The sequence below is a fragment of the Helicoverpa zea genome, chromosome 10 (assembly GCF_022581195.2).
Source record: "Helicoverpa zea isolate HzStark_Cry1AcR chromosome 10, ilHelZeax1.1, whole genome shotgun sequence".
NCBI classification, from domain to species: Eukaryota; Metazoa; Arthropoda; class Insecta; order Lepidoptera; family Noctuidae; genus Helicoverpa; species Helicoverpa zea.
This window is the reverse complement of record NC_061461.1, coordinates 12636055-12649828: the sequence shown is the minus strand read 5'-3', so window position 1 is coordinate 12649828 and position 13774 is coordinate 12636055. Positions and strand designations below refer to the sequence as shown.

Here is a 13774-nt window from a genome sequence, read left to right as displayed (position 1 = left end):
AGTGGGTAAAGGCCCAACCTCTCAAGTATGAGAGCGCGGGTTCGATCCCAGGTCAGGCAAGTACCAATGCAACTCTTCTAAGTTTGTATGCACTTTCTAAGTATATCTTAGACACCATTGGCTGTGTTTCGGATGGCACGTTAAACTGTAGGTCCCGGCTGTCATTGAACATCCTTGGCAGTCGTTACGGGTAGTCAGAAGCCAGTAAGTCTGACACCAGTCTAACCAAGGGGTATCGGGTTACCCGGGTAACTGGGTTGATGAGGTCAGATAGGCAGTCTCTTCTTGTAAAGCACTGGTACTCAGCTGAATCCGGTTAGACTCGAAGCCGACCCCAACATGATTGGAAAAAGGCTCGGAGGACTTAGCAACAAGTCATTGGGAGACTGTCCCCACACCCGCGAAACAGCGGCGCCTTCAGTTATAGTGCTGCACGTGTCCATGACTATCGATCCCGCTCACATTATTTTTTTTTGCTTGTCACGGACTACATCAAAAAATTTCGGTATTTTGGGTTTTTATGATAGGTAGATAGGATTAAATTACAATATAATAAAAAACCGATTAATTCATTAAAATATTTATTCAATACTGAGAATAGAATTGTCTAACACTTACATAATCCATTACACCTAAATGGAATTAATTGTGCAATAAACCCACCGTAGCTCTGGCAAGCGTTCCATTTCACGCATTGACAACGGACAATGAAGTGGACACCGCAAGTAAGTGACCATCGGGAGCTTTATTAATCACATTTCATTCATCAGACTGTTGCCTAGGTCTTATAAGTTTTATGTCATAGCCACATGGCTAAAACAAGTCTAGATATTAGAAGTGACTGCTCAGTTTCTAATTAGAATTTCAGTGGTTTTACAGCACCGTTTCCGATTGTCTTTACATTCTGATAAACTATTCTCTGGGATCCGGAATAGAGTTCAAAATCATTCACGGAAAAAGGGCTGCAATATAAGTTTGACCAATATGTATAGGTACTACGACGGTATTATCATCGGCAAGGATATTGAGCCCTGACCTTCACCTGCGCAGAAGTGATTTATTGGTTTACTGCCTTAAGTGTACAGTGCGCAAAGCAATCCCCACTCTTCCGCCGAGAGCTCATTATCTGTGCCGATAACTATACAACTGTTACCCAATAGCAGTAGTACAATACACAACACGTCAGAGGACTTGAGTAAATGGACACTCTCAGCTTTTTAGAGGCGATTAGATATGCACCTGCTAGTCCACACGTTTAGTAAGTCAAGAAAAAATAGAATTTCAACTGGCATATTGACGATAGTAAAGCCAGTTCTGAATTTTAAAAATTTGATTACCTATATCCCGATGGTTTCTTATACATAGATAGTGCGGCGTTGTTCACTTCTCTAGACTACCCAACTCCATTTGACATTAAAATGCACAATAAAGGTATATCTAATTATCTACAATGTTCAGATCATTACACACATCTGGAATGAAATTTGAATACAACTGCGATGAGTCAATATCATATAACGATGTATTTATTATCTAAAGGCATTACACAGTTCCCGGTGAAGTTACTCAGTGGCATTGAATTCAATGTAAAGTGGATTGCATCTAATGATTTTACAATAAATAATAACATAATTGACATGTTGAATATACAAACATCAAATTAATTTAAAATAACTAAAAACATTACATTTTCAATAAAACTAGAGCACCGAACATAACTAGGTGTAGTAAAATATTTTTACAATAAGAGATCATTACTACAACTGAAAAATTTGCATATTTTCCTTTTTTTATCTAGTCGTTAATATTGACTTACTTATATTTAATACTCTTTGAATATCCTAAACAACACCGTGATAATTTCCTTATAAATAATCTTTTAATTTTCGACATATAAATCTGTATAATTTTAGATTCGTATTTGAATATAATTCGACTATTAACTCCATGAATCAGACATGTATCTATTCTTGCGACTTGCTGATATTAATCGAGTGTAACTGGTATTTACAAGTTTTATTTAATAATTAATAATGTTGAAAATGTAGTGGTAATATAAAAATGGTTTTTAGTTCATCATTTAGGCAACAAGAAAAATGTACAAAAATAAAAATTAATTCATGGAATGAATACATGTCTGATTGATTTGAAATACAATATGAATAAGTTATATAATGTATGCTTAGCAATATGCCGCATATGACGACGTTTGGCGGTAGTCAACTACACAATACCCTTACGTTTAACTAATCTAACTGTTCAAATGCAACGATCGGAACCTTATACCAAGCATGGTTAACAATTTTTGGTAGAGCTGTCAATAATTTTGTTAAATACGTACATACTCGTATGTACCTGAAGAAACCATGTAAATATGCTTCATAAGAGTTCATTAATATCTGTTATAAATATTTATAAAATTACCACAAAGGAAATACAAAAAAGTATTCCTGAAAAATTGCAGGCGCCAAAAAGGTGAATCCATTTTATATCATGAAGCGATCGCAGTTTCCTAAGCTTTAATTGGTTCTATTTATAAATATAATTTTATTTAATAACTATTATTGCGCCCGAGAAACTCACATCAACTGTACACAATATTTTAGTCGACAAGCAAATAAATATGATTTCTGTACATTTATGAAGACAATGACCTCGTTAGGTTCCCGGACACACTCACTTCGAAAATGCAGTAAGTGTCAGGGCCCATATCGAGTCGCCAAACTATTGTGCACTGTTCACACACACCTATGTACATGAATTTAAAATAACTGCCGTAAGTACTTCTGACGTTATAAACCTCAACTCAAGCCTCGCGTCCACTGTACTGGATTTCTTTAGCTCAAGTACAGTATACGTTATAAGTAATGTTTATTTTGTGATGATATATGAAGCGGGCTTGTTACAATAGAAATGAAGTACAGTGACAAATAAGGCCCTAAATTGCTGCCAAACTTCGAATGATAAAAGTGTGATGTTAAGTACGAAGTAGGCAACATTATGAATGCATTTAACGTAAGCTAGTTAATTCGGTAAACAAAGACTGAGGCGCCAAGCCTTATAAAGGCTGCGCATATATTCTGTAGCATCTATAAGTACCTAAATTAAGTCTACTCGTAGGGCCTTATCCACCTCGCCTTAAATTAAAACTAAATATATTTTACAATGATTAACATTAAGCAAGGAAACTGGAAAGTAAACGCTTGGCGTCATACGTCACGAAGGATTACAGTATTCACTAGAGGAATAAAATTATTATTTGTATCTACTTTATCACAGTGGGGATCTGTGAGGTTTTCTTTCTATAACTAAAGGGAATGAGGAATTGGTCAAAATGTTATTGGCATATCTTTTCATGAGTGATATAACTAATTTTTAGTTTAAAGTTATTTCATTTGAAAATAGTAATTAAATCACTCATCAAAAGATATTCTGATGGAAAAGGAATACATAATGTGTTGCGGCTTATAAATAAATAGTGCTTCGAACTTAAGATTAAAAGATTTGTGTAACTGTCGAGAAAACCTCTAGCAGACGTATTAGGATCAAATATACCTCTCTCACGACACGCGAGTGACTTAATATACATGCGTTGTGCAGAATCACTCAGTTTTGTAATATCTTCGTATACTTTTATATCTTACTGCGTTTTGTTTGAGCAATGTTAATAAATGAATCATTTAAGAAGGTATTGCACGGCCCAGACTTGTTGACAAAACAAAGAAAACAGTTTACGGGTCCATTTCAAGGTAAATAACTTATATGTTTGAAATATCTCCATAGCTAGACTTTTACTTCAAATCTTTGCAATTTCGATGATATAATGCCAGTATTTTTACAAAACCATCTCTATTATATCCGTTACGTAAAAACTGAAGTATATCCGCACTTATCCGTATATAAAGTGACCCGCACGTACGAGCGACATCAGGTATTAGCTCAGAGTTCGTCCCGCGACTCCGCTTCTTTCTGCGCCTTCTCTAGAGAAGGCTTTATCGTCTCTAATAGCTTCGTCAGCGCTTGTTCCGTCTGAAAATATATCTTCATATAAATTATAGCTTCATATAATTTCGTAAAATTTTGATCTGGAAGAGTGGGTGTGAGTGTTTACACATGTGCTTGTGTGTGTTTCTGTGGATGTGTGTATATTTTCTGCCTCGCTGGTCTACTTGTCATTCCAAGTCAGGCAAGTACCGATGCAACTTTTCTGACTTTGTATGTAATTTTTAAGTATATCTTGGACACCAATGACTGTGTTTCGGATGGCATGTTAAACTGTAGGTCCCGGCTGTCATTGGACATCCTCGGCAGTAGTTACAGGTAGTCAGAAACCAGTAAGTCTGACACCAGTCTAACCAAGGCGTATTGGGGTGCCCGGGTAACTGGTTTAAAGAGGTCAGATAGGCAGTCGCTCCTTGTAAAACACTGGTACACCGCTATATCTGGTTAGACTGGAAGCCGATTCCAACATATTTGGGAAAAGGCTCGGGAGATGATGATCTGAAGACGTGCATGGCTGGAATAGAGTACCTGCGCGAGGTGCGCGCCGGCGCGGTCGAGCGCGCGGCGCCAGGCGCGCAGCTGGCCGCGCTGGCGCTGCGAGTGCTGCTCCAGCAGCGCCGACCACTGCGACATCTGCGCGCCGCGGCTGGACTGCAGCCTGACAGGGAAATAGTCAGTCATTATGAATTACTAATCCTAAGAGACCTTTTTTGTAAGCCATTCACGTCAACTAAACGCGAATTGTCCCTAGTTAGAGTATTTTTCCAAACTGGGATACGGCTCTAGTGAGCGAAACGAACGTAAAGTAATAGTCCTATAGTTCGGCCATTCAGAGAATGCGTTCCTGACACGTCGCGATTGAACTGACGACGTAACTACATTCATTGATTATTGATATAATAATGTTGTTTTAATGCTCCTCAATTGTTAAAACGGTAAACAACCAGCAAAAATATTTTTATCGTAACTGCAACGCCATTGCAAAGTTACGTCGTCAGTTCAATCGCGACGTGTCAGGAACGCATTCTCTGAATGGCCGAACTATAATATGCTAATTATAGCCCGGTCAAAATAGACAAAAGTAGTGGTCAAATAACAAAAATTCCCACAGAGCTGATTTTTGGTGGAGAGCTAGATTTGATCATTATAAATAAAATACTAAAAGTCCCCATCGATCCCATGTGTGCGTCAAAAGTTATTCGAGGTCAAATGTCAAAATTTTTGGTTTTTTGTGTTTTTTTCGAAAACGGTAAGTTTTATCAAATAATTACATCAGACCAAAATTGTAGATTATAAAATTTTCTACAAAAATGGCATTAACAGTTTTCTCCTAAATGTTACCATTCCTGAGATATCGCGCTTCAAAGTATATTCCATACATGACATGCACACATTTCCACGCCACCTGTGAGGTAGTGTACTCGTCGGTTTTTTTTTTATCGTGGTTTCCCCTATAGGCCTACTCCACTAACTGTCATGACAATTTTAGGATAGTTTAAGGGAATAATTGCCGTCAAGTTCTAATATGATGTCATTATTGATATTAACTATTAGGTTAACTATTATTGTGATTGTTTTAGATTTATCAGATTCATACAAAAACTCGTGGTGGCCTAGTGGGTAAAGAACCAACCTCTCAAGTACGAGTGGGTTCGATTCCAGGTCAGATAAGTGCCAATGCAACTTTTTTAAGTTTGTATGTACTTTCTAAGCATATCTTGGACACCAATGACTGTGTTTCTGATGGCACGTTAAACTGTAGGTTCTGGCTGTCATTGAACATCCTTGGCAGTCGTTATAGGTAGTCAGAAGCCAGTAAGTGTGACACCAGTCTAACCCATTGATATTGGGTTGCCCGGGTAACTGGGTTAAGGGGGTCAGATAGGGCAGTCGCTCTTTGTAAAGGACTGGTACATCCGGTTAAACTGGAAGCCGACCCCAACATAGTTGGGAAAAGGGCTCGGAGTATGATTTGATACTACAATCATTTTTGCAATTGCAAAAAATAATCTCAGGAGTTTTTTCTGGAGCAGGTGGGAGTAAAGTTTTAATAGGGTCCAGATATTATGTATCAATTTCCAACCCCAGTCTTCTGGATAAAAATGGAAATGTCGAAGGAAAATTAGCGTGAGATAATTTTCTACAACTTTAAAGGCGGATTGTCGCATCTTCAGCGGTTTAAAAAATTTTGTTGTGTGTAGTGATGCAGAACCATGCCTTAGGACTGCAGTACGCTGATATTCAGGATTTAAAAGTGGGCAATCTAGCCTTAGCGACAAGCCACGTGAAGGTAATTCAAAACCCGATATGACCCAAGATAATATCGAGGCGCGGCAGTTAATTGTCGCAGACCAACATGTAACATACCGTGACATGGATCCGTGGGCATTACGATTGTTTTACATTGCCCAAAATTAAGTAAAGTCTTCGTGGTAAACGTTTCAGCACACCTGAAAAAGCTGTTGACTCATACAAATCGGCCAATTTGACTACCCCCACTTCAGAATGGAATAAATATTTAAAGAACTGGGTTCAATGCATGCAAAAGTGCATTAAATATCGCGGAGAATTCTTTGAAAAGCAATAAATGGTATTACCCTATTAGATTGACTATACTTATTTCAAACGACACAACTTAAAGGCAGTCGTCGTATATACGTGGCTTATATGTGCATATCATGTGTACTGTGACTCTTTGAATCGCGATATCTCAGGTTTGGTAACATTTAGGAGAAAACTGTTAATGCCATTTTTGTAGAAAATTTAAAGATCTACAACTTTGATCTGATGTCTTTTTTTGATAAAACTTACCGTTTTCGAAAAAAAAAACAAAAAACCTAAAATTTTGACATTTGACCTCGAATAACTTTTGACGCACACATAGGATCGATAGGGACTTTTAGTATTTTATTTATAATGATCAAATCTAGCTCTCCACCAAAAATCAGCTTTGTGGGAATTTTTGTTATTTCAAATGTCTATTTTGACCGGGCTATTAGGTACAATGTTGTTTTACCTCTTTTTTGTCAAGCTTATCCTCAATTTTTATTGCCAAAATGTGATAGTTCACATAGTTTGAGAAATCTATATGTATTAGAGAAACAATATGAATGCAGGAAGAGTTTCATTCATCATCACCAACAGCCTTGTTCAATTTAGGCATTCTCACTTTATAGATCATCAAAAATGGTCCCATTAAACTAATTCCGCTACTTTGTATATAAAAAAGATAGATTTCTTGCTTACTAAACAATTACTAATCTACATGACTGTTAAACTACATCAAAACTCACCTATTCTGCAAATCATCCAGATCGAACGCATAACTGCTCCTATCCGTATAGTACAACTTGTAGTAAAGTGCCGCATTGATGAGCAGTAGCACCGCCAACAGTGCGGCTAGCCAGGTGGCTGACCGGCCGCCGGGCCGCGTGACGCGCGAGACCGAAGCCCTGGGCGCCACTAAGCTGGCTGTCGGGAGTTTCACTGCTGTAGGTATGCCCGGCTCTTGGGATGATGCTGGAGAAAAACAAAAAAGATTTTGAAAAGACCTTTCTTCGGTGCTTTGTTGTTGGCTTACGTATATCGAGACGACATGGCCCGACTTTAGATGTCCCACACAACTGGAAACTCCTTTCGATAATACATCGAATTTATGTCGTACTCCCAAGAGAAAAAGGTTTAATGTCCTTTGGCGTACATTTAAAAAATGTACCATACCGACTCGACATGCGGAAACCATTAAAGGGACAACGAACATTACATACATCGAAAAAACATCCTCAAAGTTGGTAAGACATAAAGAATAAACAGGAAACATTCTAAACTAAAAGTAAAGCGATAAGTCAACATTCCGACAAAATCGCGAATTGCAAATAAAAAAGATACGGTAGGTTGCGCGTGCACATACGTGTGACAAGCAAGCGAACTAAGGCCACGTCCTACGTGAACGACAAGCCACGCGATGCGGAAATATCAAGTAAAGTTGAATCCGTTTATTATGACATCGAAGGGATTGTACAAAATCGTATAGGTACTTATACAGCATTTTGCAGAAAGTAAAAAGGTCCTGTTTTTATCAGTATGTAGTACGGACCTATTTACTTAAATAGAGAAAAACATATACATATACTATGTATGCAGAATTAGATCTGAAATAAAACAAATCGTCGGGTATCGCATGACGCTTCCGAATATTGCTGAAGGCAGGTCAGTCGGTTATTTTGATCATTATTCGTTAGGCAGTTTTTCGTAATAATAAGCAACTTGTTTCTGGGCATATACAATTAGCGAGTCATTAGGTAAGATTTATGAAAACCGGAAAACTCTTTTGTGCGATTACTTCCTAACAAGCGGATTCTTATTGTCATGCTAAACGGATTCAACAGTAATAATGTCACACATGCGCTATAGATCGCGTTACATCGCATCGTGTAGCTGTATATCGCGGACACGACACAGAGCACGTGCGAGAGTATTGAGTGATCGCGTTACTGGCGGCGAGCGGACGCGGCCGCAGCAGGCCGGCCGGCGCCAGCGACACGCGCCCGAGCAGCGAGCGGGGCGCTGGACACACAAACAACATTATTGCCCAGTGTTACCGGCTGCTCATAGCATATCAGGAACTTATCAGGTAGATAAACAATACGTTTAATCACGTTGGTGTCACGGGTCTCATGTATCTTGTAGGAATTTTAAGCACCCTCTATCTGGCAGATAGCATATACTAACACTTTATCAGTAACCAGTGAAGTCGAGCCTATATTTTATATTAGGTCTCGCCCCTCTGAAGTTGGTTAATAGAGACTGTGCAACTGTCAAATGGTTAGTGGCAAACAATATTTTATGTAGAATCACTCTCTCTATATTCATCCTCGAAATGCATAATAGGAAAATTAGGAAATTGCTACCAGTTGCCATTAATTACTAACAATTCCTAGCCACGTAATTTTGAAAATATTAATCTTTACAAAGTGACCATTCTGTTATCAGGGTGGCCGGTTGGCAAAGGAGAAAGAGACTTGCTACCTCATTGCTACCTTTTTGGCGATTTTGGTAGTGATGGACACGTCCTTAATCATAAATAGCATATTTCCTCGTCATTATCTAGCTAAACACAAGGCACGAAAGGTCTGGAGACCAGTCTAACGTCCAGTCATAACTAACTTATTTCCTCCACCATTTAGTTTGTATTAAAGCTAAATAAAGTGAATACATACTGGTAACCCGTCGATGCCTCCTGGACTTGCGCGTGGCGGGCACGGCGCAGTCGGCCTCGGCCGTCAGCCGCGACTCCAGTAGACGCGAGAACTCTTCTAAACCTGATATCGTGTTCTTTTCTAGGAATGCTGGAATATAAAATGTTGGTAAATATATTTTTAATGTGTTAACATAGTGACTTTATAAAAACAACATATCAGTACAAATCATTAAAATTTGTCAAGATGATCTGGTTGATGTGGCCTTTATATAAAACTCATTATAGCCTGATCTATTCCTTCAAGGGAGGACAAATTATAAGGTGTACTCCAAACTCGACGAAAAACTAATATTCTTTAATTATTTCACATATTTAGAGTATCCCAGAAAATGGCACAGGATATTCCAGCTATTAAATATCTCAGTTCTAGACACGTTTATGTTTCAATCTTTTATTTTTTCGCTGACTACAAAGTCCCTAGTGGCCAACAAAAGAATTAGGATTATCAACATACCTAGATGATTTTATCCATTAAAACATGTGTATTTCTCCCCGTAAATACCTTTAATCATAGGCCACATGGTCTTCTTGTACTTGACGTGTCCGTAGAGCGCGAGCTCGGTGGCGTGGTCGGCGCGGCGCTGCAGGCAGTAGTGCACCTGCACGCTGAAGTAGTCCGCGTACGGGATGCCCGCGTTCTCGCTCGTCGAGTCGATGGAGTACAGCACGCCCGGGGCCGAGCATTTGTTCATTACCTGGTGGAACAGCAGTCTTATTAATATGTTTATGTTGTTGATGATAAAGGCCGGCAATACAAGACTGCTTGAAGCAGTCAGAGGCGACAGCTTCAACCGACTGCACACTAAACTGCAGAGTTCTATGGACGCACATCACGAACCAGTCGAGCAGTCGTAACTGCTCGGATTTGTTTGTTGAAAAAACTATTGACTACTGAATTAACAGTTTTAAAACAAATTAACTACCAGAACTCCGTTAATCTATACTAATATTATAAAGCTGAAGAGTTTGTTTGTTTGAACGCGCTAATCTCAGAAACTACTGGTCCGATTTGAAAATTTCGTTCAGTGTTAGATAGCCCATTTATCGAGGAAGGCTATAGGCTACTTTTTATCCCGGTACGGGTAGCAGTTCCCACGGGATGCGGGTGAAACCGCTGGCAGAAGCTAGTAAAGTTATATGACAAAAGAAATACCTTGTGAGTGATAATGTAGTTGCGATAAGACAAAAGGAGGAATGCTACGAGACTTTCAAAATGTATTAGTCCATCAGGCCTTGTGTCGGTGTGGGTGTTGGTGGGTTACCTGTGTCTCGGTGACCTGCACCTCCTTGGGCCCGATGGGTCCGGACGTGAGGCCGAGCGTGTAGCTGATCTGCCGGCACTTCAGCCCGCCCGCCGCCTGCCACGGCGCCTACAATAACATGACTCATTTTACGAACAGTTCTAGTAATGTCCTGATAATTTGGTAGCTCAAATTGTATTTTTTTAGAAATCTGTTGTTTTCTCTTTGAAAACAAAATAAAAACAGACATCGAAAAAAAAGGAACTTGCTGTTAATAAATTGCAAAATTTAATTCACCAACATTTACCGTCAATAAGAGAAAGAAATGCAATATTTTCGTCAACATCAATTTTATTTTTTTGTTAAATTTTCAATTGGTCTTGTGTATTTAAAGCAAATGTACATAGTTTACTCTATGCGAGAGTTTAAAAAAACATATCATAGATTTGGTTGTACTCAATTTAAATTCAATCAAGTTACCTGCACATAATCGGTAGTCCCCCTGGCAGCCAGTAGTTCGAGGTTGAACTTGGAGTTGGTGAAGATCATGGTGAACATCTGGTCGATGTTGAAGGGGAACTCCTGGCGGATCAGCACCTTGCCGTCGTGCGCCACCGTGCACTTCTCCACGTCGCCACCACTGCGGACAAATGTATTTCTTACAGTTCGTCCTTACTGAATAAGTTCTAATGTAGTTGTTAGTTTGATAATTTACCTGTTTGACGAAATTCGCAATTAAGGAACAATTATGATTAAGTCCCAAAGTCAACATTTTTTATTTCAAATAGGCCTATAAAAGCTCCTTTGAAACGTAAAACGTCTAGTTGCAGATTTTGATGAAACTTGGAAAATAATACAAATTATACATCAGAATAGGTAATTCTGATGTATAATTTAGGCCTTGCCGTATGCCTCGATGATACGTTTTCAGAGTAGTATTTGTCAGAGTTAGGAGAAAGTTTTAGGTTTATTAACCGACTAACATATTGAGGGTCCCACTTGTTCAGACAACACGTGTAGTCTGCATTATCTGCGAGCATATTATTCGTACTGACAGCAAAAAACTTTCTTTTTAAAAACAAAGAACTTTTTTGAAGTGGATACTTAGAATATAAGACGGTGTGAGTATACGTACTTGTGCGGCTTGTCGGGCTCGCTGTCGCTGGTGTCGGACATGTCTGTGGGCAGCGTGTCGCCCGCCTCCTCCTCGCGGTACGACGCATCGCCGTTCGTCACTGCGGACCAACACAACACTTCATATAACATTACTGTTAAATGTTAGGACAGATATTTAGACCCATTTTTGCTGAAAACTAACGTTCGTTTTTTTTACTTTCACTTCACTTTGAAAATTAAACGTGAAAACTATTCGAAACTAATAGAAAACAGTTTTTCCAGGAAAACAATAAATCGGGGCATGTACGACGCCCTTACGCATATGCGTAAAAGAGGCAAAAAGTTAACTTTCTATCTTAGGAGACCTTTCCTGCATACACAAATACCTCTTTGTAAATGGAAAATATGTTGTTTTAACGAATGAAGTCAAATTACCATCTGTGTCAGGAGTAGCAATTTCAGCCATGTCTACGATTTCCCACGGATTTAATACTTCGTACACCACAAACTCATTATCTGTATATTCTATTATATCCGAGTCCTTCATTTTATATTGCAATACACTTACAGTTTTTTTTCATTATTCACTTAAAAAAAAAACATATTAACACTTCACAATTTTCTTCTGAGAATACAGTCTAATATTTTCGAAAGTGTAATGCAGCATTATTTTTCAAATTTGACGTATCTTTGGTAACTGCCAAAACTACACTAACCAATGTTGTGGGAACATTGTTCCCAGTCTAAATATGACAATGTATCAATTTTATCCCACGCGACTGATAACTTAGACAGACTCCTATTGTGAACCAAACTTTTATTATGAGATAATCACAAGACACAACAAAATATTATTCTGCACATCACTCACAACGAAAACACAATGTACTTAATTTTCGCGCCAAAATTTAATAATATACTTTTATTTTGAATAACAATCGAGTCACATTGTATGTTTCTATTTTGGATTTTGATACACAAACAAATTCTATTATTAGGTACTTTCTCAGTGGGAGAGCACGAGTGTATGTGACCGACCTAATGTGCACTTGGCTTAATACTGCGGACTGATTCGCAAAGTTTAAGAAGCCTGCTATTTATAGCTCACGTACTTGATGTGTTAGGGACTTACCCCGAATTGTAATTTTGAGTTAACGATGATAAAAAAATAACAAAAGATGAGCTGGTTCCTTCTGTATTTTGTATTGTGGAGTTATAAAAAAATAAAGTATAAATGTGAACTCTCTATTTTTAACCATCGGTGATTTGAAACAGTTTGGTTAACCTACGGAATTCCCCTGTAGATTTAGCATTTGTCGGGGAATCCCGAACTTGTGTGTTTGACAGTTCGAAGATAGTTTAGAAATAATTTTGATGTTAATCAACGAATGTGTATCATGTGTAGGAAATAGATCCCAAAAATGGAAGCGGGTGAAAGCGCGAGCGGAAGCTAGTATAACATATGTGAATATGTTAGTTTGAGGTACATATATGGGCCAATAAAATAATTAATTGTGTTATATAATATAGTGTGTATTTACCGAGCGGTGGGTCTGCGTCTCTCGCGGCGGGGCGCGGGCCGCGCGGCTCCTCGCCGCCGCCCTCCATGCACGACGCATCCACCAGGTCCTGAGGACAACACCAATATCTTACTAACTGCACTTGTCATCATCTGCCTAGCCTTTTCCTATGTCGGCTTTCAGTAAAACCGCATGCAGCTGAGTAACAGTGTTTTACAAGCGATCGCCTATATGACCTCCTCAACCGTCCTCAACTCATACGGGCAAAGTAAGTAGATAAGAAAACGAATTATTGGAAAGGGTTTGCGGTGATTGACGTCTTGAGCTGCGTGTCAAAACTGCTTCTAAAGAAAAATATAAATTTTACGTGGTAACACAAAAATAAAGCAGTCGAGTTTGATTGAACGAGCTAATCTCGGGAAGTAATGGACCAATATGAAACATCCTTTCAGTGGTTGATAGCCCATTTGACGAGGTAGTTTAATGCTCCTTTTAATTCGAGTACACAAAATATATAGTTGGGACGCAGATGAAACGGCTGGAAAGCTGCTTACGCAATATAATAAACGAACTCCAATAAGGTTGAGTTTATATAAAAATAAGCAGATTTACGATGTGAACGAGTTATTGAAGTA

General features: G+C 38.6%; 1 protein-coding gene across 5 annotated transcripts in view; it reads right to left on the bottom strand.

Moving 5' to 3' along the window:
* Positions 1-564: 564 nt before the first annotated feature.
* LOC124633730 (protein Aster-B-like) overlaps positions 565-13774 on the bottom strand; it is a 33959-nt gene continuing 20749 nt past the window's right edge. For all 5 annotated transcript variants that reach the window (XM_047169043.1, XM_047169045.1, XM_047169046.1 and 2 more), the window contains 9 exons: positions 13161-13248; positions 11639-11738; positions 10984-11143; positions 10525-10632; positions 9765-9957; positions 9222-9350; positions 7296-7521; positions 4531-4660; positions 565-4029 (listed from right to left, as the gene is read on the bottom strand). In XM_047169043.1, coding sequence (XP_047024999.1) covers positions 3940-4029; positions 4531-4660; positions 7296-7521; positions 9222-9350; positions 9765-9957; positions 10525-10632; positions 10984-11143; positions 11639-11738; positions 13161-13248 — 1224 coding nt within the window. In that variant the 3' untranslated portion in view covers positions 565-3939. The remainder of the gene's footprint in view (positions 4030-4530; positions 4661-7295; positions 7522-9221; positions 9351-9764; positions 9958-10524; positions 10633-10983; positions 11144-11638; positions 11739-13160; positions 13249-13774) is intronic.